General features: G+C 44.8%; 1 protein-coding gene across 2 annotated transcripts in view; it reads left to right on the top strand.

Annotated features, from left to right (window-relative positions):
* Positions 1-27,056, top strand: part of TTC26 (tetratricopeptide repeat domain 26) — a 391,044-nt gene that overhangs the window by 323,751 nt on the left and 40,237 nt on the right. For both annotated transcript variants that reach the window (XM_030207127.1, XM_030207135.1), the window contains 3 exons: positions 1,253-1,336; positions 19,776-19,845; positions 22,771-22,877. In XM_030207127.1, coding sequence (XP_030062987.1) covers positions 1,253-1,336; positions 19,776-19,845; positions 22,771-22,877 — 261 coding nt within the window. The remainder of the gene's footprint in view (positions 1-1,252; positions 1,337-19,775; positions 19,846-22,770; positions 22,878-27,056) is intronic.

The raw sequence follows: 27,056 nt of genomic DNA, 5'->3' as shown, positions 1-27,056 counted from the left end.
AAGTATGCATTGTGGCTTCCTAAAGCTTACTTTTATGCATCTATATTCAATCAGAAAGAATATCACAACCAGGGCTGGAACTGTACATTATAACTACCAGAGGGGACTCCATGTAACTCGAGGCTACCTGTACTTCAGGAAGCAAGTGAAAGTCTGACTCTTCTCCCAAGCCTTTAATACATAGAGTAACTGATTATACACACATTCTGCATCTGGACTAGCTTGCTACACACACTGTAACTTAGATCAGTTCCTTATCTCTTGCTTCACTATACATAGAACTTGTCTTGAGTTTAGCTAACCATCAAATTATCCCAACTGACTGTGCACTGCGCATCTTGTTCCCATCATATATCTGCTCTTGGTACCTCAGCTATATGGTAAAAGCCATATTGTAGAAAATCTTTAGCATCATATCTATGTTAGTTGAATGTTCTAATTCATGTTTATTAGGTGTATCATTAGTATTATGCTAACATTGTATTATATCTCAGATATTTGAATTCCAGTGCTGTCAAATGTGTATATTTTTTATACTGTTTCAAGGTAGTCCTGTTATTAGGTTTCAATTTACTGTTTTCAAGTTTACCTCATTTATTGTATTTATGTTTATTCTTGGTTAATTTACTAGTGTTATGCTGTTAGCAACATTGTAAGTTTTATGTTAAACTGTATCTGCTGTACACCACCTTCGGTGAATCTCTTCCTAAAGGCAGTTAATAAATTCCAATAAATAAATAACTGGATAATGGATAATACTGCCCTCTGCATTTAGAGGCCCTGTATTTTAGAGGATGCAAGAGGAGGAGAAGTTGAGTGTGCATTTTTAGTAGAAGAGTGGGAGAGACGTAAAGGAAATGCTGTCTTTGCTGCTGCCCTTCACCATCACTACAGCTTTGGCCTGGCCCGGCCCAGCCCAGCCCAGCCCTCTTATTTGAAGGCACATTTCATATTTCTTACCCCAGGTGCCAAACTAACTTATTCCAGCCCTGCGTTGAATACCATACCAACATTTTTGTGATATTTACATTTCTGTCCCTTGATATCAAGGTTGTTGACTGTGTAAAAACAATGCAGAGGTTCTAAGAAACCACAAATTTTGTTTTAATTTTTACAGTTGTACCAGCATTTCCTGATCCTGAACTTCTCAATCTTGCAGCATCTGTTTGTTTAGTTTTCCCAGTCCTGCATCATCTGTTGTTTGTTTTATTTTTTTAGCTTATTACAGATTTATATATACTTTTTTGTACAGAGTTATTTTTATAATGATGACACCTTTAACTTCAACTACGCCCAAGCCAAAGCTGCTGCCGGCAATTACAAAGAGGCAGAGGAGGTAAGTGACTAATTCATTAAACTGTTATTTCTTTTAGTATCACATCAATAGAAAGTGACTCATCCCCAGTAGGACCCCCAATAAGAAGAGTTCCTCTTTATAATTACACTTCAAATTGTTGTAGTATTATTTTATTTACTGAGCTCAATAACAAAAAAAGGATTAGCATTTAAGTATGCCGCTGTTTTTTAGGTCCTTGAAAAGGATAACAGAAGTGTAAATAGTACAGTGAGAACATCTTCACTAATTTGAGGACTAGTACATTTACCTTTTGAGGGAAAATTAGGACAGCTAGAAATGTTTTCCTTGGAGAGGAGGAAATTAAGAGGTGATAGTAAATACTTCAGAGTTCAATGTATGGGTCATTCAAACATTTATATTATATAAGTCAATACAGGAGAGAAAGAGGCAAACTTTCAAAATGCAATAAAAGAAATTGGACTTTAAGTTAGAACTAGTAAAAAAGGCCCATTTCTGACACAATTGAAACGGGCACTAGCAACATTTTCCTCAGAGTGTGTATGTTGAGAGAGTGTGTGTGAGAGTGACTGTGTGAGAAAGAGAGAGTGAATGTGTGAGTGCGTTTGTGTGACAGAGAGAGAGTGAGTGTGGGTGCGAGTGTGTCCGTGAGTAAGAGAGTGTGTGTGAGACAGATAGAGTGTGAGAGTATGTGTGCGATACACAGACTCTCTGTGAGACCGAGAGAGTGTATGAGATCGAGAGACTGTTTGAGAGTGACTGTGTGACACATAGAGTGTGAATGTGATACAGTGTGAGACAAAGAGTGTGTGAAAGACAGTGTGTGAGAGAGAGAAAGACACTGACCGTGAGAGAGAGAGAGTGTGTGTGTTTGACAGATACCTCCCCCCCTTCCTCTCTGGTCTCAGGACCCCCTCCCCTCCTCCCTCTCTAGTCTCTGGACCCCCCTCCCTCTCTCCCCTCTCAGGTCTCTGGACCCCCCTCTCTGGGCTCAGGGCCCCCTCCCAATGTCTCCCCTCTGGTCTCAGGACCCCCTCACCCCTCTGGTCTCAGGGCCCCTCCCAATGTCTCCCCTCTTTCTTTCTGCATCCTTCCATCCAGTGTCTCCTTTTTTTTTCCTTACCCTTCCATCCAGCGTCTTCCCTCCTTCTCTCCCCATCTTTCCACCCATCTACCCTGATCCTTCCATCTAATGTCTCTCTCCCCCTCCTTCTATCCAGTGTCTCTCTATCTCTCTACCCTTTTCTGTTCATTGTCCCTTCTCTCTCCACATCCTTCCAGTCTCTCCCCTTTCTCTCTGCATCCATTCATCCATCTCCCCCTTTTTCTCCCCATCCTTCCATCTGTTTTCCCTCTTTCTCTCCCCATCCTTCTATCTGTCTACCCCTCTCCCGTTTCTTCCATCCTGTGTGTCTCTCTCTCTATCCCCTTCTTTCCCTCCAGGCCCGCCCACCCAACACAGACCTGCCAAGTCTCCCACGAAACACGCAACGCCAGCTCCCATTTCCGGCCACTGCTGCTTCTCCTGTTGAGCAGCAGCGGCCACTACAAAAACAGCTGTTTTTAAAAAGCAAGCGCGGCACCACAAGCAGCCATCAGGCATTGGCTATCGGCTCTGCAGCCGCTCCTCTTGCCTCTCACGTCGCTGCGCTCCTCCGGGGTCTGCTCCAGGGGCAGTGACATGAGAGGCGAGAGGAGCGGCTGCAGAGCCGACAGCCAATGCCTGATGGCTGCCTGCGGTGCTGCGCTTGCTTTTTAAAAACAGCTGTTTTTGTTTTTGTAGTGGCCGCTGCTGCTTAACAGGAGAAGCAGCAGTAGCCAGAAATGGGAGCTGGCGCCGCGTGTTTCGCAGGAGACTTGGCAGGTCTGTGTTGGGTGGGCGGGCCTGGAGGGAAAGTGGCTGGGCCTGGGCGGTGACCTCAGGGGGGGTGGAGGGGGGAGCAGTGGCTGTGGTGACCTCGTGGGGGGTGGAGGGGGGAGCGATGGCGACCTTGGGGGGGTGGAGGGGGAGCGGCGGCGGCGACCTTGGGAGAGGGGCATGGCGGCGAGGGCGGCAGGGGTGGGGCCTCGTGCTGCTGTCGTGCGGTTGATCAGTGCTGCGTGTGACGTCAGCCTGGGCTTTGGAGCCTAGCAGACCAACTCTGAAGAAAGCCAGGGACACAGGCAACAAGATAGAACGTTGGAGGTAAGAATTATTATATAGGATAACTACTATTAAAGTGCTCAGGTTATGGTATTTTCTATCTGTCAAGGTCAGTTGATGAGGAAATTGAGTAGTTTTATGAATAGTTCCATGAGCTTATGGGATATTAATAGATGCAGGGGATTATGCAAAAGTTTAGAATGCAAGTCAGTAGGAATTTGGTAAAACCCCACTTAATATGGTATGCTCTAAAAACACACAGTAAAGGTGGAAGTGGGACTGTACCAAGTAAACAAGGCAAACCACGGGTGAAAAGTGTCCAAAAGTTTATTAGCCAGTAAAAGTTCATACTAACAAAAATTCAAGTTGTATGTATCATGTTTTTTTTCTGTTGTACTCTATGGATACAATAACTGCACTATAAAGAACCAGGATAAAAAATTTATTGATGTGTTTGAGATGTGATATTGGCAGAGAATCTTATGAATACCATAAACCGCTAAGAAATAAAACAGATGGGTCCTGGGCTAGATTAAACCTGAACTCTCATTTGAGGCCCAAATAATCAAATTGAAACTTTCTTATTTTGAGTAATACGGGGTCCTTTTACTAAGGTTTACCGAAAAATTGCCTGTCCTGATGTAGACGCATGTATTTGACGTGGGCAGGTCCATTTATCAGCATGCCTGCAAAAAAGGCCTTTTTTTGTCCGAAAACAGACGTGTGTCAAAATAAAAATTGGTGCATGTCCATTTTGGGCCTGAGACCTTACTGCCACCCATTGACCTAGCGGTAAAGTCTCACGCGTTAACTGGGTGGTAATGGTCTACGCGCTTACAATGCCAATTACCGCCCGGTTAGCGCTTTCCCGCGCACTTAGTGGATGCACGTAAAAAATGATATTACTGCCTGGGCCACATGGAAGCTGGGTGGCAGTTCAAAATTGACGCGTGTAGGATATGCGTACACGCCTACGTGGCTTAGTAAAAGGGCCCCTATGTGATAACCAGGTTCCTTAGAGAAGAGTATATGTCTAGCAAACTTGAAAACAAAAGAGGCATTAAAAGACAAGCATCAAGATGAATTGATTAAATTGCTTCAATTATGAATATGCCATTGAGTGGCCTTCAGACACAAACAGAGCCCACTGGAGAAAATAAATCTATATGGTCACCAGGAGTTGGCCATAAGGTACTTAATCATCATCGATTGACTTGTGCATATTAAATTTGACATTAGAGGAAATTACTATGCCTATCATCAATTGAACCATTATGTTAGTACTTCAAACAAATCAGATCTCCAGATCAAATTTGGGTTCAGATTGAGAAAGTTTTTGATAAAGCATCACTGGGACGTACGTCGAATTCTAGTCTTCACCAATCCATACAGGGTTTTAGTTCTCATCACGGTGGAAGTTTGTTGAACATTAGGAAAGAGATTTAGGCCTTTCCTTGACTTCCTTTAATAAACAAAACTTAGTGTCAAAAATCCCTTGCATGGTATGCAGTGCAAACTTAAGTGAATGCCAATTTAGGGTCCTCCAAAGAGCATACTTCATATAATTGCAGGCCTATAAATCAAAACAGGTGGGAACACCTATTTGTGGTAAGTGCATTCAGGGAGAGAAGATCTTTATACATGCCTTTTTGACATGCCCAAGGATAAAATACTTTTGGACTTCCATTGTTCACTATCTTGAACGAGTGACAGACTGTAGAATCCCACAACCCCCTGTAGGTATTTTGTTAGATTTTACAGAACACTTAGGGGTTCAAAGGGAAGGACATAGAATGCTAATCCGAAAAGCTTGTGTATATTACAACTGTGGATAACAGATACACTGCTCTCTTTCTGGTTCTGATGCACTCAATTCTATACATCAAGATGATGGAACTATGAGGGACCTACCTTACTTCCAAGTGGAAGAAAAGATTCTTATTAGTATGGGACAGGTACATTCAAATGCTCTCTACTAGAGCACGGAGTTTGATATTAAATACATTGTAAGAGAATAGGTAATATGGATTTCCCCAGAGGAGATATATATGGCTTAAGAAGAAGAGGGGGAGGAGGGATTTAAGGGAGGGTTGAGGGTGGGAAGAGTGGTAGAACTGCAGGACGTTATTCACTGTATCTACACAAAGGCAGTATATCAAGTGTGAAATAAAAATATAAATATACATTTACGGAATCATGAGGGACCATAAGAGCCAAGGCGCCCCATGATGAAATTATGGTACATAGTTAGGGGGAGGGAATTTTTTGTGACAGTAAAAGGCAACAAATTCTGTTTGATATTTGGTTGGAGTTAATGCTTTGTTGTTTGTTCCTTTATTATTTATTTATTTAAGGTTCATTTCTACCCCACATTTTCCCATTCAAGAAAAATATTTGTACTAAATTTCACACTAACATGCACAGTAACAAGTACACCTATGTTCACATTAGCTGTCTTCTAACTGGCCTAAAATAAAATTGCCAGCATGAGGAACTTCTTTACAGCATTCTGAGCCTCAGCTGACCTAGACAATAGAAGACTTGAGCCTAGACTCAAATCCAGGTCCTTTCTACATGGCAATAAGCAGCACTGCCACTGGCCACCAGATTGGCTCACAGTTTATTCTAGTATGTGTATTATCTTCATTATAAAAAAAAAAAAAAAAAAACTCACACTAAATAATTGCAACAAGGACAGAGAATGTGAGTCCAGATAATGCTACTTGTTATATGATACCTATGACTTCAACTGTACATTCTCCATGGACATACAGGTTACACAGATCTAACTCATGGGTGACATCATTGTCAAACCTAAACTTCCGGAAAACACTAAAAACTAACCTGTTTAAAAAGGCATACCCTACCAATCCAACTTAAATGCCTGATCTCTGCAACACAACAAAACTAAAGTACGCAGTGGACATAACACAACTCTTCCACTGTACGAATCCCTAATGTGGCTGTGCCACACGAACTTTACCTACCACAACATCACTTTGTATTTGTTCACACCAGTGTCAGCAAACGCCTCTCCGGTACTATGTAAGCCACATTGAGCCTACAAATAGGTGGGAAAATGTGGGATACAAATGTAACAAATAAAAATAAAATAAAGTGAGGATGAAAAATATTGTGGTAATAAGCTCTCAAAGGTTAGAGATTTCCAAAACAATTGCCCACACATGTGCAGTAGTTTCCACTTGTGTGTCATCACACAGGGTTACCTCAATTCTGTTTTTTGTGCCAGACAAACAGATATATATCTACATTCTGCAATGAGATAATTATTTTTCTTTTTCTTTTCCTTTTTCTTTGTGTTTTTGCCAACATTGTTTTTGCTATTTTTACCCTTAGAGATTCCTAGATGGGATTTTTAGCCATGTTCCGAATTTTCTTTCATTTTTGGCATGGCCAACTTTTGGTCTGGAGGTCAAGCGCTGTGCATACAAGTGATGTGAACTCCTCACAATCCCTCCTCCATTCAGTCCCAGGAAAGCCCCATCCTACATGAAAAAACTCAAAAAGGAAAAAGATACTCAGAATTGAGACTAGAAAGGCATCAGATCAAAATATGCCAAAACAGCTAAAGGTGAACCCCCCCCCCCCCCCCCTCCATAAACAATTAAAGAGCTCCAGATAGTACAGAACTGAAAGTTGTGGTCAGAACGAGTACAGGCATTGTGGAAGAATTTAAATGATTTTGTGAGAAACTTTATAGATCAGAAAGTTGCACTAGACTTAGCAGAGATTAGTAGATACAGAGGGGCATAATTGAACGGGGGCGCCCAAGTTTTCCTGGGGCCGTCCTTGCAGAACGGCTCCGTGAAGGGGCGGGGAAACCCATATTATCGAAACAAGATGGGCGTCCATCTTTCGTTTCAATAATGCGGTTGGGGACGCCCAAATCTCCACATTTTAGGTCGACCTTAGATATGGTCGTCCTTAGGTCGTCCTTAGAGATGGTCATCCCCGGATTTCGCCGATGATGGAAACTGAGGATGCCCATCTCAGAAACGACCAAATCCAAGCCATTTGGTCATGGGAGGAGCCAGCATTCATAGTGCACTGATCCCCCTGACATGCCAGGACACCAACCAGGCACCCTAGGGGGCGCTGCAGTAGATTTCACAAATCTATCCCTGGTGGACTAGAGGTACCTCTTCGTCTTCGGGACAGGGAAGAGCCCCCTCTTTCCTGGCCAGAGCGCTGCTGCTAGCTGCCCTGCATACTGTGAGGCCAGCTCTTGGCATTTTAAAATGGCCACCGAGAGTTGAAGCAGCTTCGCGAGACTTCAACTCTCGGCGGCCATTTTGAAACGCCAAGAGCCGGACTCACAGGATGCAGGGCAGCTGGCAGCAGCGCTCCGGGCAGGAAAGAGGGGGCTCTTTCCTGCCCCGAAGAGGTACCTCTAGACCACCAGGGATAGTAGAGTAAGGGGAGTGGAGGTGACGGGGGAGGGAAGGTGATGGGGGGGGAGGAAGGGAATATGCATCAGGGGCGGGGCAGAGGAGTGAAAGGGGCAGGGCAGGTGAACTTGAAAGGGGCGGGGCAGGTGATCGTGAAAGGGGCGGGGCAAGTGTCCTCTTTTTATGAGGACAAAAAATGGTAACCCTAGCCCCGCCCCCGACCACCCGCGTTCCAGTCCCCCTCCCTCTAAATTTTAAAAGTTACCTCGGGTTACAGGCAACGGCAGGAGTGAAAAACATTTTTCCAGCCTCTATGCCAGCCTCAAATGTCATACCCAGCTCCACGACAACAGTACAACTGGAGAAGGGGGAGTTGAGAGATCAGGAGATATGCCAGATTGCAAGGGAGGGAGAGATATTGGGTCTTCCGTTGGCAGCAATAAAAATGGCACCCTTGCCATGTTTCTTTTCATGTTTGTACAATTTCCTTTTCACAGTCCAGAGATGAAATTTCAAAAACAGGAGAAGTTGCTTCTGAATTTTATATGAGACAGTAAGAAGCCTAGATTGAGAAGGGCCAGATTGGAGTTCAGTAGATAGTCTTAAAGGGCCAAAATATCCCATTTTGGTGACTCACTGAACACTCATTGACTAAGGTTAGAAAAAAGGGTTCTCTGTCCAATACGGAGATTTAGAAGGACCTGCAAGCTGCAGAGAATTGACAGGATAATTTATTTCTGGCGCTACTGATTTGGAAAGTAACAGCAAGGAAAGTGGGTCTTGAAGAGGTTTTGTATCTTCAGAATCGGTTGAGAGACTTTTATCCAATAGCTCCCTCATATTTTCATCCATTATATAAGAGGGTGGTGAATGTTGATTCAGTCTCATTTACGGATTTGTTTTGGGAAGATTCTCTGCTGACAGAAGAGATGATGACTTTTAAGTTTCCATTGTATCAAAATTTTCAGTTGAGGTACTTTATGAGTAAGAACACTGAGGGCGGAATAATAGGAAAATAATATCTAAGTTCTATTCAGCATTAAGTCAGATATATGGATGGTCACTGCCTAGTCATAAAAAGGAATGGGAGATGTGGTTAGGTAAGCAGGTGGAAGAAGGAGAATGGAAAGACTAGGGGCCTGATATTCAGAAAAAGCTGAGCTCATAAATTTGTGCCCTATTTTCAGCCAAATTTGGGAGCATAAGTTTTCAGCTAAAACCATCTCAATTTAGAAACTTTACTCTTAAATTTAGACATGCCATTCATATTCCTCGTTTGTGAACCAAACATATGAGCCTATATCTGAAAATCAGTGCTTTCTTAACTCCCAAATCCATCCCTGTTACCACCCACTTTTTATACTCCTTAGTTTGAGTTTGATGAAATTTTGAGTAAAACATTATGCACTCAATAAATTTTCAGAGGTCAAATTTTCAAAGGGCATAACTCGCAAAGTTAGAGCATACATGTTTTGAATATTGGGCTCTATAGGCCTATTAGTGCTCTTCCGTTATTAATTACAAACAGCTGCCATACAATTTGATTTGCAGGATGTGCTTAGCACGACTCAGAGTGTATCATAATGGGGAACAGGGAGAGGGAAACTTGCAGTAGAGATTATGGAGAACTGGGTACTTTCAGTCACATGTGGTGGGATTGCTCTGTCATGCAAAGAGTCTGGGGGAATGTGTGGGATCAAATAAGTGGATGAATAGGAGTTGATTGAAGGAGTGCCTGGGATATTGGGGATGTTGGAATATTGCCTGAGTTGGAGATTCCAAAGAAGGCACTTGGACTAATATACCTCTTGCTACTGACAGCAAACATGACAATAGCAAGAAAATGGAAAGCAAGGGAGGAACCAATGATGGCCGAATGGACCAAGGCAGGGGTGGACAACCTGCGGCTCATCACTGAATTTTATACGGCCCCCAAGATTATGGGAAGTATACACAGAAAACATCATTAACCAGAGTTTTGGCAATTTTAAATACTGTATTTCATAAATATTTCCAGAATAGCCACTCTAGCAGTTTGCTTACATCATTTGTAGTAAAAGTTTTACTTATTTATCACAGTAGGTCTATAGAGCTCTCTGTATTTCCAGTTCTGACAAACATAGTATTGCAGCCTGCTAGGAATAGTTACTGACATTCATGCAGCCCTCTGTGTATAAAGTTTGCCCTCTCCTCAACTAAGGTGTGTAGGAAATTCAAGTGAATGACTAGATAACCTGTATAGTAAGAGGTACACTGGAAGAATACACCAGGATTTGAGCTCTGGTAATAGCAGAGGAACAGTGAAAATGGGAGAACATCAAAAATGAACAGCTTGCTTTAGGAGCATCTACTCATTTTCTGCATAGTTTCTCACCAGCTACGTATGAGCTAATCTAAGTGAAATATTCTACATTAGAAGGTCTATCAGAATTTCTCCTGAGAAAATATCTCCAATTGGGTTAGTTGTATGCATACTATGAGAATAACGAACCTCACTCCTGAGCCAAGGCATTCAGAGTATGACCTCAGTCTCAAGTATATGCTAACGCTCCCATAGGACGTGTGATGACCTTAGGTCACTAGTGTGAGAGGAACAGAATTCAGAAAACATAGTCAAGTTAACTTATGATGGTTTTGAGAAAACATTAAGGAGTTCTGTCATGGATATTGGTACCCACAAACTTGCATGGCTATGGGCTTCAGATCTTAGATATATTATGCAGGAAAAGCTCCCAGATGTAGTAGTGAAGAAATCAAGGACCACTTCCAGATATTTCAGGCCCTTTGTATAGCAAATTGAAACACACCCACCATATCTACTAGGAAGTACTATTATGAAGGAGACACTTCAATTCACAGAAGAGGCTCCATCCCCTCACAATCAGCAACAGGCTCCTTGCTAATGTTTCATACATTAGAGAACCACAAAGCCACAGATAACTTCCCAGCTAAAGCCTGGGATGGTCTTTGACTAGATCTAGGTGGATGTAGTCAGTATACCAGTAATTGTTCTAGAAGGTAAAAGGCTACGTAAAAGGTTTTGGCCCAGTATAACCTCAAACACTTGAGTTCTCAGAAACAGCTGCAAATTACTCCTAATGAAGTCCTATGCCAAAATGCCCACCAAAAGTATTAAGGTCTAATTCTTAGTATCAGCGTGCACTGTTAGAGAAGCTTTTCTCCCTCTTAGAGCAGTGAAGTCAAACACATTTCAGCAGGAGAAAAAAGTACATAAGTACATAAGCATCGCCATACAGGGACAGACCAAGGGTCCATCGATCCCAGCACCCTATCACCGACAGCGGCCAAAAGAACAAGCAATTTGTCCCGCCCCTACTAGAAATATTGTATTATTCCCTTGTCCATTCAATAACATTCTATGGCCTTTTCCTCCAGGAAGCCGTCCAACCTTTTTTTTAAAGTCTGCTAAGTTAGCCACCTTAACCACGTTCTCCGAGGACAAGCAGGCTGCTTGTTCTCACTGATGGGTGACGTCCATGGCAGCCCCCTCCAATCGGAATCTTCACTAGCAAAGGCCTTTGCTAGCCCTCGCGCGCGCATGCGCGACCGTCTTCCCGCCCGAACTGGCTCGTGTTCGTCAGTCTTCTTTTGTCCGCGCTCGGGACGGTCGTGTTTTGCCGCCGTTTCATGCCCTTCAAGTTGACCTTGCGCATCTTCGCGATTTTCGCTTTAAATAAAAAAAAGAGACCGATCTGGTCTTTACCCCTTTCCCGTGTTTCCAGCCTTTTCCCCGCGTAAGTTTCCTTTCGCTTTCAGGACCGGCCTATTTGGCCTCGGTATGGGTTTTTTCTCCCTTCTTTTTGGTGCCTTTCGTCATCATCGCGAATTTTGATTTCGCCGGCGTGATTTTTCCGCCCATGTCATCGAAGTCTTCCAGCGGCTTCAAGAAGTGCACCCAGTGCGCCCGGGTAATCTCGCTCACTGATAGGCACGCTTCGTGTCTTCAGTGTCTGGGGGCTGGGCACCGCCCGCAGGCCTGCAGTCTTTGTGCTCTTTTGAAAAAGAGGACTCAGATAGCGAGATTGGCCCAGTGGAACGCGTTGTTCTCAGGCTCTTCGACGACAACAGCACAGGACTCGTCGAGTGCATCGACGTCGACAGCATCGAAGTCTTCGACCTCTGCATCGGCATCGACTGCATCGAGGCTTCTACCTCCTGCATCGTCGGTACCGAGACATCGAAAGGGTGCGTCGACTTCTGTGGTACCGGGACCTCCGCTATTGCTGATGTCGTCGGACGGTGGTGCTTCGTCTGGAGTGCAGGTGAGGGCTGTCCATTCCCCTGCTGGTGGCGGTGAGCCTTCGGGTGGGTCTCCTCCTGCCCTGAGGGCTCCTGCGGTACAGCCCCCCCGAGATCGACCTTCTTCGGCCTCGGCCCCGAGGAAGCGACAGTTGGATTCTACGTCCTCCTCGTCTGTACCGGGAAGCTCCGGTGACATGCTTCGCTTGAAGAAGTCGAAGAAGCATCGACACCGGTCTCCTTCCCGTCTCGGTACCGAGAGCTCTGGGTCGCCAAGGGAGTCGGCACCCAGTAGGCATCGGCACCGGGAGCACCGCTCACCCTCTATTCAGGAGGTGTCGATGCGCTCCCCCTTGGACAGCCCGGAACCGCCTCCACGCCCGGAACAGACTCTGACCTCGACGCCTGCATCGGCTTCTCAGTCTTTCTCCACAGCCGCTCTGCACGAGAGTCTCCGGGCTGTTCTTCCAGAGATTCTGGGAGAGCTGTTCCGCCCTTCTCCGGTGCCGGGGGTGCTTGCGCCACCGGTACCATCGGGTGAGGTGACGGCTGGCCCTTTGCCCGAGGTGAGGTCTCCGGTATCGGTACCACTTGCGGTACCGGCTACGGCCGCCTCCCAGGCAGACTCCCCGACGACGTCGGCGGATGGAGCTTCGCCGGTGCTGGCAAGGGAGTCCACCTCTCGACGCTCCTACCGTGGCCGTGTTCCCACGGAGTCGAGTCGGGCACGGCTTCAGACGCAGGTCCGTGAACTTGTGTCTGATACCGATGGTGAGGCCTCGTGGGAGGAGGAGGAGGACATCAGATATTTCTCTGACGAGGAGTCTGATGGCCTTCCTTCTGACCCCACTCCCTCCCCTGAAAGGCAGCTTTCTTCTCCCGAGAGTCTGTCTTTTGCGGCCTTTGTCCGGGAGATGTCTACGGCCATTCCCTTCCCGGTGGTCGTGGAGGATGAGCCCAGGGCTGAGATGTTTGAGCTCTTGGACTATCCTTCTCCACCTAAGGAAGCGTCCACAGTACCCATGCATCATGGCCTAAAAAAGACATTGCTGGCGAACTGGACCAAGCCATTAACTAATCCCCACATTCCCAAGAAGATCGAATCCCAGTATCGGATCCATGGGGACCCAGAGCTGATGCGAACTCAGTTGCCTCACGACTCTGGTGTGGTGGATCTGGCCTTAAAGAAGGCTAAGAGTTCTAGAGAACATGCTTCGGCGCCCCCGGGCAGAGACTCCAGAACCTTAGACTCCTTTGGGAGGAAGGCCTACCATTCCTCTATGCTCGTGGCCAAGATTCAGTCCTACCAGCTCTACACGAGCATCCATATGCGGGACAATGTGCGACAGTTGGCGGGCTTGGTGGACAAGCTCCCTTCTGAGCAAGCCAAGCCGTTTCAGGAGGTGGTCAGGCAGCTGAAGGCGTGCAGAAAATTCCTGGCCAGAGGGGTATATGATACCTTTGATGTTGCGTCCAGGGCCGCTGCTCAAGGTGTGGTGATGCGCAGACTCTCATGGCTGCGTGCCTCCAACCTAGAGAATAGGATCCAGCAGCGGATTGCGGACTCCCCTTGCCGAGCAGACAACATTTTTGGAGAAAAGGTCGAACAGGTAGTAGAACAGCTCCACCAGCGGGATAACGCTTTCGACAAATTCTCCCGCCGGCAGCCTTCAGCATCTACCTCATCAGGTAGACGTTTTTATGGGGGACGGAGGGCTGCTCCCTACTCTTCTCGTAAGCGTAGGTACAGTCCTCCTTCTCGCCAGCCTGCGGCCCAGGCTAAGCCCCAGCGCGCGCGCTCTCGTCAGCAGCGTGCGCCTCAGCAAGGCCCCGCGGCTCCCCAGCAAAAGCAGGGGACGAGCTTTTGACTGGCTCCAGCAGAGCATAGCCGACATCAACGTGCCCGTGCCGGGCGATCTGCCGGTCGGAGGGAGGTTGAAAGTTTTTCACCAAAGGTGGCCTCTTATAACCTCCGACCGTTGGGTTCTTCAAATAGTTCGGCAAGGGTACACCCTCAATTTGGCCTCGAAGCCTCCAAATTGCCCACCGGGAGCTCAGTCCTACAGCTTCCAGCACAAGCAGGTACTTGCAGAGGAACTCTCCGCCCTTCTCAGCACCAATGTGGTCGAGCCCGTGCCATCCGGGCAAGAAGGGCTGGGATTCTATTCCAGGTACTTCCTTGTGGAAAAGAAAACAGGGGGGATGCGTCCCATCCTAGACCTAAGGGCCCTGAACAAATATCTGGTCAAAGAAAAGTTCAGGATGCTTTCCCTGGGCACCCTTCTTCCCATGATTCAGGAAAACGATTGGCTATGCTCTCTGGACTTGAAGGACGCCTACACGCACATCCCGATATTGGCAGCTCACAGGCAGTATCTGCGATTTCGTCTGGGCACACGTCACTTCCAGTACTGTGTGCTACCCTTTGGGCTCGCCTCTGCGCCCAGGGTGTTCACGAAGTGCCTTGCTGTAGTAGCAGCAGCGCTTCGCAGGCTGGGAGTGCACGTGTTCCCTTATCTCGACAATTGGCTGGTGAAGAACAATTCCGAGGCAGGAGCTCTACAGTCCATGCAGATGACTATTCGACTCCTGGAGCGACTGGGGTTTGTGATAAATTATCCAAAGTCCCATCTTCTCCCAGTACAGAGACTCGAATTCATAGGAGCTCTGCTGGATTCTCGGACGGCTCGTGCCTATCTTCCGGAGACAAGGGCCAACAATCTGCTGTCCCTCGTCTCCCGGGTACGAGCGTCCCAGCAGATCACAGCTCGGCAGATGTTGAGATTGCTTGGCCACATGGCCTCCACAGTTCATGTGACTCCCATGGCTCGTCTTCACATGCAATCTGCTCAATGGACCCTAGCTTACCAGTGGTTTCAGGCTGCTGGGGATCTAGAGGACGTGATCTACCTGTCCACGAGTTTTCTCAAATCCCTGTACTGGTGGACGATTTGGTCCAATTTGACTCTGGGACGCCCTTTCCAAATTCCTCAGCCACAAAAAGTGCTGACTACGGATGCGTCTCTCCTGGGGTGGGGAGCTCATGTCGATGGGCTTCACACCCAGGGAAGCTGGTCCCCCCAGGAACGCGATCTGCAGATCAATCTCCTGGAGTTGCGAGCGGTTTGGAACGCTCTGAAGGCTTTCAGAGATCGGCTGTCCCACCAAATTATCAAAATTCAGACAGACAACCAGGTTGCCATGTATTACATCAACAAGCAGGGGGGCACCGGATCTCGCCCCGTGTGTCAGGAAGCCGTCAGCATGTGGCTGTGGGCTCGCCGTTACGGCATGTTGCTCCAAGCCACATATCTGGCAGGCGTAAACAACAGTCTGGCCGACAGGTTGAGCAGGATTATGCAACCTCACGAGTGGTCGCTCAACTTCAGAGTAGTGCGCCGGATCTTCCAGGTGTGGGGCACCCCCTTGGTAGATCTCTTTGCATCTCGAGCCAACCACAAGGCCCCTGAGTTCTGTTCCAGACTTCAGGCCCACGGCAGACTGGCATCGGATGCCTTCCTCCTGGATTGGGGGAAGGCCTGCTGTATGCTTATCCTCCCATACCTCTGGTCGGGAAGACTTTGTTGAAACTCAAGCAAGACCGAGGCACCATGATTCTGATTGCTCCCTGTTGGCCGCGTCAGATCTGGTTCCCTCTTCTTCTGGAGTTGTCCTCCGAAGAACCGTGGAGATTGGAGTGTTTTCCGACCCTCATCACACAGGACGAAGGGGCGCTTCTGCATCCCAACCTCCAGTCTCTGGCTCTCACGGCCTGGATGTTGAGAGCGTAGACTTTGCCTCTTTGGGTCTGTCGGAGGGTGTCTCCCATGTCTTGCTTGCTTCCAGAAAAGATTCCACTAAGAGGAGTTACTTCTTTTTATGGAGGAGGTTTGCCGTCTGGTGTGACAGCAAGGCCTTAGATCCTCGCTCCTGTCCTACACAGACCCTGCTTGAATACCTTCTGCACTTTTCCGAGACTGGTCTCAAGACCAACTCTGTAAGGGTTCACCTTAGTGCAATCAGTGCATACCATTACCGTGTGGAAGGTAAGCCGATCTCAGGACAGCCTTTAGTTGTTCGCTTCATGAGTGGTTTGCTTTTGTCAAAGCCCCCCGTCAAACCTCCTACAGTGTCATGGGATCTCAATGTCATTCTCACCCAGCTGATGAAACCTCCTTTTGAGCCACTGAACTCCTGCCATCTGAAGTACTTGACCTGGAAGGTCATTTTCTTGGTGGCAGTTACTTCAGCTCGTAGAGTCAGTGAGCTTCAGGCCCTGGTAGCCCAGGCCCCTTACACCAAATTTCATCATAACAGAGTAGTCCTCCGCACTCACCCTAAGTTCTTGCCAAAGGTTGTGTCGGAGTTCCATCTGAACCAGTCAATTGTCTTGCCAACATTCTTTCCCCGTCCGCATTCCTGCCCTGCTGAACGTCAGCTGCACACATTGGACTGCAAAAGAGCATTGGCCTTCTATCTGGAGCGGACACAGCCCAACAGACAGTCCGCCCAATTGTTTGTTTCTTTTGATCCCAACAGGAGGGGAGTAGCTGTGGGGAAATGCACCATTTCAAATTGGCTAGCAGATTGCATTTCCTTCACTTATGCCCAGGCTGAGCTAGCTCTTGAGGGTCATGTCACAGCTCATAGTGTTAGAGCCATGGCAGCGTCAGTGGCCCACTTGAAGTCAGCCACTATTGAAGAGATTTGCAAGGCTGCGACGTGGTCATCTGTCCACACATTCACATCTCATTACTGCCTGCAGCAGGATACCTGACGCGACAGTCGGTTCGGGCAATCAGTGCTTCAGAATCTGTTCGGGGTTTAGAATCCAACTCCACCCCCCTAGGCCCATGTTTATTCTGTTCCAGGCTACACTCTCAGTTAGTTGGATAAGTTGTTAGGTCAATCTCAGTTATGTCCTCGCCGTTGCGAGGCCCAATTGACCATGTTTGTTGTTTTGAGTGAGCCTGGGGGCTAGGGATACCCCATCAGTGAGAACAAGCAGCCTGCTTGACCTCGGAGAAAGCGAATGCTACATACCTGTAGAAGGTATTCTCCGAGGACAGCAGGCTGATTGTTCTCACATACCCGCCCGCCTCCCCTTTGGAGTTGTGTCTTCCCTTGTCTTTGTCTTGCTCTATACGGGACTGACGAACACGAGCCTGTTTGGGCAGGAAGACGGTCGCGCATGCGCGGTGCGCATGGGCGCGCGAGGGCTAGCAAAGGCCTTTGCTAGTGAAGATTCCGATTGGAGGGGGCTGCCGTGGACGTCACCCATCAGTGAGAACAATCAGCCTGCTGTCCTCGGAGAATACCTTCTACAGGTATGTAGCATTCGCTTTTTCCAGCAGCGAATTCTAGAGTTTAACTACGCATTGAGTGAAGAAACATTTCCTCTCATTCGTTTTAAATTTACCACATTGCAGCTTCATCGCATGCCCCCTTGTCCTAGTATTTTTGGAAAGCGTAAACAGACGCTTCACATCGACCCGTTCCATTCCACTCATCTTATAGACCTCTATCATATCTCCCCTCAGCTGCCTCTTCTCCAAGCTGAAGAACCCCAGCCTCTGTATCTTCTTAGTTGCCCTTCTCTGCACCTTTTCCAATTCCACTATATCTTTTTTGAGGTGCGGCGACCAGAATTCAACACAATACTCGAGGTGCGGTCACACCATGAAGCGATACAACGGCAGAATAATATCCTTATTTTTGTTTTCAATCCCTTTCCAAATGATGCCCAACATTCTATTTGCTTTCCTAGCCGCAGCAGCACATTGAGAAGTTTTCAACGTATCATCAACGATGACACCTTAGATCCCTTTCTTGGTCCGTGACTCCCAACGCTGAACCTTGCATGACATAGTTATAGTTTGGGTTCCTCTTTCCCACATGCATCATAGAATTTTACTGCAGTTATCTTCTGATCTCAAAGAAAACAGGGAGACTATTGAGCTTATTTTCGAAAGAGATCACCAGCCATCTTCTGACACAAATCGGAAGATGGCCGACAATCTCCTGATCCCGGCCAAATCTGTATAATCAAAAGCCGATTTTAGCTGGCCCCAACTGCTTTTCGTCACGGAGCCGGCCAACCTTCAAGGGAGGGTACAGAAGGCGGGAAGGGGGCGTGGTTACAAGATAGCCGGCTTCACCCCATAATGGAAAAAAGATGGCCGGCTCAGACGAGCACTTCACCGGCTGCACTTGATCCATTTATTTTTAGGTCCAAGTCACAAAAAAGTGCCCCAATTGACCAGATGACCACTGGAGGGAAACAGGGATGACCTCCCCTTACTCCCCCAGTGGTCACCAACCCCCTCCCACCCAAAAAAAAAAAAAAGTTTTTTGCCAGTCTGTATGCCAGCCTGAAATGTCATACCCAGCTCCCTGACAGCAGTAGGGTGCCTGGTTGGTGTCCTGGCATGTGAGGTGGGCCAGTGCACTACAAATGCTGGCTCCTCCCACGACCTAATGCTTTGCATTTTGCCGGGTTTCAGATGGCCGGGCCCGGTTTCCATTATGGCTGAAAAACGAAACCGGCCATCTCCTCTAATCCCGGCGATCGATTTAGCTGGCCCCAACCCTATTTTGAAAATATGGTTGGCTCCACCCCCTTGCAGAGCCAGCCCCAAAGATGGCTGGCACAGTTTGATTATGCCCTTCCACATCCCTTTCTAGATTTAATGACCTTGAAAAAATTCCTAAAAAAAACAAAGACTATTTCCTTAAGCATCTTAATCCCTTTCCGTCAAAAAGAAAACTGGCAATGCTTCCCGTATTTAAAGGAAGTTTATTCCCATTTAGAGAAACTTTCGTTGATTTGCATTGTATCACAGATTCATAATAGGGAAATACCACCTCTAATGCTGTGTACTGCCCTGTGGCATGGCGTCAACTTCTCTAGTATTTACAAAATGCCTAGCCATGGTAGCAGCACACCTAGTTAGTCTGTATGATTGGTCAAAAGTACTTCTCAGCAATGTGCCCAAGAATCAATGAACACAGCCATTCAGGTCGTGGACATCACAAATTGCATTTGTGTACCTACCATCTCAGTTGGAATTCATGGGTGCTTTGCTGCATACAACCTATACTTTGAGTAATTTTATGAAAGGCAGCTTCTATATAAAACATAGAAATGCCTTATACTAATTATCAAATGGCTAGCCATGTTAGTCTGGTGTAGCAAAATAGACAGAGGCAGGAGGCAACTTATACAGTAACCAGTTTATTGAGGCAGGGTTTGGATTTATTTTTTTAATTGAATTTTGATGGTAGAAGTTAATATTGTAATCTTTGAAGTTTGCTTCAGTTTGGTTACTGTTACTACATTGAACGATGGCTTTTGTGGTATATAAGACCATAATGTAATGTAATCTGGTCCTCGAAAGCTCATGTCTCAATAAATTGGTTAGTCTAGAAGGTGACACTAGAATGTGGAAAAATAGTTCAGAAGCCCTTTGTTTTGGTTTGGTTATCTTTTGTTTTTGTAAAGAGCATCCATCCAAGTTGATCTCACCCAGTTGGACTTCTTAAAAGGGTGTGATAATTGTCTGTTAAGAAAAAGTTTAATTGCTTTCCTTGCAGGAAAAAAATAGACTATACTGCTGTGTAGTAAACATCTTACCTCTTATATTTCCAGGTATTTCTACTGATCCAGAGTGAAAAGATCAAGAATGACTACACCTACCTCAGCTGGCTCGCTCGTTGCTGTTAGTACCTAACTTATAAAAACCCAACTTGTACAACTGCAATTTACATTAACCTAACTTCACCCATACTGAGATCTCAGGGTTATCAGCAGTCATTGGAATTGTCAGTCTATAAATAAATCAAATCAAGTTCTCTCTAAATATGTTCCCCTTCAAAAATGAATGTGACAAATGTTCAATTTGCTAGTCAAAGTGTGAGTAGTTTTACAAAAGGGTGCCTATTTTGTAAAGGCAACATAGGTACCTTTGTCCCTTTAGATTTTGATCTCCTCAGCACCGACACAGTTACTCAGGCGATAAAAAAAATACTCCAAAAGCCACTGTCAACTGGACACTTGCCCCAGCTACCTAATACAATCTGCCCCCCACCGCTTCATAACAGATCTCACATCCCACTTAAACTTCATGCTTCAGCAAGGTATCTGCCCTAAAGAAAAAAGCAACATCCTGCTCACCCCAATTCCAAAAGACACCAAGAAAAAAAACAAATGACATTACCAACTACTGTCCAGTAGCATCTATCCCAATAGTAGTCAAACTAATGGAAGGACTGGTGACCAAACAACTCAACGACTACATAAACAAATTTGCTATATTACATGAGTCACAATCAGGATTTCGACCCCTACACAGCACGGAAACAGTACTACTCACTCTACTAACCAAATTCAAGCAGGAAATAACACGGCAAGAGCATTCTCCTACTTCAGTTTGACATGTCAAGTGTGTTCAACATGGTTAACCATAATATACTGCTAAGACTCTTAGACTACTTCGGAATCAGTGGTGGCACTCTCAACTGGATCAAAGGTTTTCTAACCACAAGGTCATATCAAGTGAAATCAAAAACAAACATATCGTCACCGTGGAAACCAGGCTGCGGAGTACCGTAAGGATCACCACTATCACCGATCCTTTTCAATCTCATGATGACTCCACTAGCCAAGACCTTATCCACCCAAGGCCTTAACCCATTTGTTTACGCTGACGACGTAACATTATGCATCCCCTACAAACATGATCTGGCAGAAATTACCAATGAAATCAAACTCAGCTTAAACATCATGAACTCATGGGCAAATGCATTCCAGCTAAAACTCAACACAGAAAAAACACACTGTCTCATCATCTCATCACAATACAATACATACAAACCCACAAACATTGACACCCCAGGATACACCCTCCCAATCTCAGACAGCCTGAAAATTCTTGGAGTAACAATCGACCGTAACCTATCACTAGAGACCCAAGTGAAATCCACTATAAAGAAAATGTTTTTCTCAATGTGGAAACTCAACCACATGAAACCATTCTTCCCGAGGGAAATGTTTCGTAACCTGATACAGTCAATGGTACTAAGCCACGCAGACTACTGCAATGGAATCTATGCGGGATGCAAAGATCAAATCATAAAGAAACTAAAGACCGCCCAAAACACAGCAGCCAGGCTTATATTTGGAAAAACGCGCTTTGACAGCACCAAACCACTCTGAGAAAAACTGCATTGGTTACCAATCAAAGAACGCATCACTTTCAAAATCTGCACGACTGTTCACAAAATTATCTACGGTGAGGCACCGGGATACATTTCAGACCTCATAGACTTGCCAACTAGAAACACCACAAAATCTGCACGATCATACCTAAATCTCCACTACCCAAGCAACAAAGGACTCAAATACAAATCCACCTGTGCATCTAGTTTTTCATACTTAAGCGCACAACTGTGGAATGCACTGCCTAAAGCAGTAAAAACTACGCTCCACCACCTAAATTTCCGGAAAGCACTAAAGACAGAACTGTTCAAAAGAGTATACCCCACCGACCCAACATAAAATAACTGGACATCTGTGACATAATGTAACCAAAGACTGTAATGGACATGACTCTTCCTCCCCTCTCCCTATCTAAGTTTGCCCCAACTGTACCAACCATACATGTACCTCATTCTACCACAATATCGCTTTGAATCAATCCAAACCATGTATTTGATCAGACCGGAATCGGCTAACGCCGTTTACGGTAATATGTAAGCCACACTGAGCCTGCAAAATGGTGGGAAAATATGGGATACAAATGTTATAAATAATAATAATAATTAGAAGATAGGTACCTAGAACCAATTCCAGTAATGTGCAAATTTATGTACACAAATTTACACCTGCTCAGAAGATGGTTTAAATTTGTTCATGTTTTCTTCCTCTATGGTAACCAAACTATGCCCTGGGAGTGTCTGCACATGATCCACGTAAAAGTACAAATGCCCTTTTGGCATCCATACTTTGTACGTTGGGTGTATCGTATACAATTTTATAAGAGCTCTTTTTAAAATTTCCTCCATTATGTTTTTTTAAAGTAAATACAAGTTATTTATGTTATAAAATGAACACTTGGAGGTTAGTATTCAGTAAGGTGGCAACTGCTTAAAGATATTGGAATAGCTTAAAGCCTATTTTCAGCCAGCTTATTTGTTTCTAAACTTAACAGATAAGTTTTCTGTTTGTTAGGTCACCTCTTCATGTTGTCCTATTTAAATGGATAGCATTGAATATTGGCGCTACTAGAATAACTTCTGGCCCTGACCCCCAGAACTCCTTCTTAGTCCTTCTAAATGGATAACTTTTTGTCCAGATGAAATTTATGTGACAGCCAGACCCAAATTTTCAGCATACAGTATACATGTTTCACTCCAAAGCTAACTACATACATAGTTTTGAAAATCTGCTTTTTAAATTTTAGATATTTACCAAGCAACATACAATATATGTGAACTGTAATCCATTCTATCAGCAGATAGTTAAGCCTGTAAGGCTTACTGTATCAGTATTGAATAACATAGCAGGATGACAAATAAGTATTTATTAAATTGCAATGAACAGTAAATTTAGACATTGTCTTCCTTTCATTGAACTATTGTTGCAGATATCATGAATAAGAAGCCGCGGCTAGCCTGGGAACTGTACCTAAAGATGGAGACGTCAGGCGAGTCCTTCAGCCTTCTACAACTCATAGCAAATGATTGTTATAAAGTAAGTTCTGTATATGGTATAAGAAGCTAATAGGTGCTCTTGGTGGGGGGAGGGGTTAATTTTACAAAGTCATTTTTGCACACTTATGCAAATATACATGTGTATAATGCCTGTTATAAAATTATCTCATGTAAAGTACACATGATGGACAGATTAAATGTGAGGTGTAGGTGTGTTTTGAATAGAGTTCAAGAGGAGCATGATATAGATACATACTTAATAAAATATGTATGGATATTTAACTTGATAAAATACATGTGTGCATTTACACCTGCTCTTAAGCAGGCATAATGTTCACACCTTTGATCTAGGCACCATTTCTGCAGTATTTGTGCTAGCACTTATGACCATTTCTGGAAAAAGGTGAGTCACTAAACAAAAAATGAGTTTTAATGAATTCTTTTAGGGTAGTGGCTCCCAAACCTGGTCCTGCAAGCACCCCAGCCAGTCAAGTTTTCAGGATACCCACAGTGAATATTCTTGAGTGAGATTTGCATGCTCTGCCTCTACTGCATGCAAATGTATCTCATGATATCTAATATTTCAAAGCTGCTGCCTCACAGCCATAATGTAGTACCTCCATTTTTGTACTCTTAAAGCCCTCCACATTTGGCTCTGATGCCGAAACACGGCCGTGTCGGGTCATTATTTAACTATTAATAAAGATTTCTGAATTTCCTCTTCAACTCGTCCTCACTTTTTGTGGACATTGAGTGTTATACACTATGGATGTTCATGTACAATTTTATAACAATATAAAACAGTAATCCCATAAGTTGCCCTACTACAATTTCAAGAGCCGCCCAAATCTCCCTCAGTCCTCTTAAAACAATATCCTATTAATATCAGAAAAGGGGCATACAGACAGAGAAGAAAATCACATGAGGGAGCGTATAAATAGCTCAGGGAGATGGAAAAAATAATAATGGGGAAGCAAAGTACAGTGTAGTCCGCTTAAGTGCAAGGGTCTGGGACCAAAGAAATACATGCAGTTAACCGGAGCATGCACTTAACCGTTGTGACCCAAAGAAGCTTGACATCTGATAAACATATGTACAGTACTGTTTATTAAATGTACAGTATACAGTCCCCGTTAACTGATGTTAGGCTTACTTGAAGTAATCAGTCATAGTCCTCTATACACTATTGTGTCTGTGAGTTCCATAGACTGCGTCTGCCAGACGGTAAAAACTGTCATAGCACAGACATCCAGTGGCCTCCAGATAGGCCCGCATGGTGTTGAGACTCTCCAGTGCTCTTGCAAAAGTGACAGGAGGAGGTTGTTGAATTTCGTCAGCATGTACCTCGCTGCTCATTTCATCATCTGTTTCATCATCAGCTGTTTCCTGTGTGTAGGCGCATATCTCGACATCAGTACATCAGTGCTGTCATCAGCTGTTTGTAGATCGTAATCAACAGCTACATAGTGATGAAACTCCTCTTCAGTAACACCGGTTGGGATGTCAATAGCCTGTTCATCTGACGCGTTTGCAACAGCTGCATCTGTTTCGTCCCTCGCTACATCCTTAACAAAGCTTGCCCGCTTGTAGCTGTTCACAGTGGTTGCCTCTGTAACATGATTCTAGGCTTCTTTCTGCATATGTAGGGAATCCAACAGTGATAGATTACGAGCCAGTTCAACAACACGTTTATCCTTGCCAGACTGGTCATCCATAACGCTCATCAGACGACGTAGCACAAGAGCCTGATAATGTTGTTTGAAATTGGCTATTATGCCCTGATCCATAGGTTGGATCAGAGAGGTAGTGTTTGTTGGCAGGAAGACCACCTTAACATTAGACAGCCTGACATCATCCCTGTGTGCATCACAGTTATCACAAAGCAACAAAATGACGCTTTTGTGCCCGCATTCTAGTGTCTTAACTTCTTTAGCCACTGCTTCCAAATTTCCCCAGTCATCCATGAATTTGCGTTAGCCTCGTATGACACAGGAAGTCGCTTAACATTCTTGAAGCAACAGGGCTGTTTGCTCTTTCTAATGATGAGTGGTTCCAACTTCTCACTTCCATCCATATTGCAGCAAAGGAGGATCATCAGTCGGTCCTTCGACGTTTTACCTCCTGTAGTTTCGGCTTGTTTGAATGCAAGTGTTCCATCAGGAATCGCTCGCCAATAGAGACCATTTTCGTCAGCATTGGAAATGTCACAAGGTGCAAACTCGTTCAAGATGGTAGGAAGAACTGAAACAACCCAATTTTCAGCACCAAAATCATCAGCGTCTTGTTTTTCACCATGCTGTTTCTTGAATTTTATGTTGTTCCTCTCCTTCCATCTTTCCAACCATCCAACAGTGGCTTTGAATTCAGTTAGTCCAAGACTTTCAGCTAGCTGATTAGCTTTCTCCATAAGCAGTGGACCACTGACAGGAAACTGTCTGCTCCTGACTTGAGAAAACCACCGAAGAGCATTTTCTACATCCTCAGCTTTTCCTGCCCGTTTACGTTTCCTGTGTGGATTTGTATTGTTTTGCCAGTCTTTCAGAAGCTGATCTTTCTGCTTTAAGATACGTGAAATTTGACTGGGATTGACACCATATTCTTTAGCAATAGATGCTTGACTTTGTTTTCTAATTTTTTAAAGAACTTTTATTTGTTCAGCCAGTGTTGGTCTTACAGTTGCGCGATGATGACGACAACTCCAGTGTACACTCTAACAACTCTCTTTCATTTATTCTGCCTGTGGCAGTTAACCAACGAGATTTCAAATTTATCGCCCCTTTGTCACGTGCCAATTGGCTTCCATATTCCATGCGTGCGCTTATGTGGATTCTTTCCTGCAGAGGAGCAGTCTTAAACCATGCATATAAGCGAATCTTGCACTTATCAGTGATACGCTAAATCGAAGTTTGTCCCCATAGAAATTGATGGTGCCAAAAACGGGACCAAAGTACGGTATGCAGTTAAATAGAGCGTGCGCTTATCCGACGTGCACTTAAATGGAGTGCACTGTACTTGTTAGAGAGAGTGATGCAGAAAGAGAGAAAGAAACAGACTACAAAGTAAGAACAAAAAATAATGCAGAAGAGAGAAAACTGTACGTGGAAAACCGAGAGGATAAAGAATGTACAAATGATGACCAGATATTGGGGGGGGGGGGGGGGGGGGGGGGTTAATTTATAACAGGGCACCTAGGTAGTTAAGATACATAAGTGCACATGTTTTACCTATTTTATAAAGGCAACATGTACTTATATGCCTTTACATTTATGTATTATTATTTATTTATTAGGATTTATTTATTGCCTTTTTAAAGGAATTCAGTCAAGGTGGTGTACAGCAAGAATAAGTCAAACATTGGTCAAACATAAGCAATAGACAATTACATAAGTAAAAAGTAAATGTGCTGGTTTCAAAAGTAGCGAAGTAAAAGTAGAAAGTCTTATCCATAAAAATATTCTAGTAAAAGTAATAAAGTACAGTTCTTAAAACGAATTTTGTTTTGCTAATTAAAAAAATATTTTTAACAAGTTGGACCACAGAATTTAGTATGTTTACAAGCTAACTTCCAGGGAGTCACACAAGGTCCTTCCTAGAAAAAAGCAATACTCTGAACATTGCAGTAGGCAGAAAAACATTAATACTCTTATTGGAAAACCAAACAATTAGTGCAGATCAGACCTACACAGACACTTGATGCTAACACAGTACCTGGCCTTTTTCACACATGAACTGAGGTAGCCCCTCATGAAGTATAGTAATCACAAAATAAAAACAGAAACATGTAGGCAAAAATTAAATTGAACCCCAAGAAGCTATTCTCTGCATATAGTGCAAAACCAAAGAAACAGAAATAGTGACAGATGTAAGTTTAAAAAACTTATATATTCCAATTGCTTGAACACCTCCAATATTGAGCAAGCCCTTTGACTGTGTCCGATGTGTCCTGCTTCAGCTGGTTCTGCCATGATCCACCTTTTTACAGCCCTCCCTCCCTGCCTGCATCCACAGCCATGATCCATCTGGGCAGGGCTTGGCTGGCTGGCCCTGGGCTCCCCATTTTTATAGGCCCCCCCACGCACTGGATAGGCTTGGCTGGCTGGCCCTAGGCCTCCCCTTTTTACTTGTAACTCATTACAAATAAGCAGTAACAAAGTACAAATACAGAAAGTATTTTAAAAAATTATAACAAAGTACAAATACAGCAAGTATTTTAAAAAAT

Source organism: Microcaecilia unicolor, chromosome 1 (assembly GCF_901765095.1).
Source record: "Microcaecilia unicolor chromosome 1, aMicUni1.1, whole genome shotgun sequence".
In the NCBI taxonomy this organism is placed as follows: domain Eukaryota; kingdom Metazoa; phylum Chordata; class Amphibia; order Gymnophiona; family Siphonopidae; genus Microcaecilia; species Microcaecilia unicolor.
The sequence above is the reverse complement of the archived record's forward strand: the minus strand, read 5'-3'. Positions and strand labels throughout refer to the sequence as shown.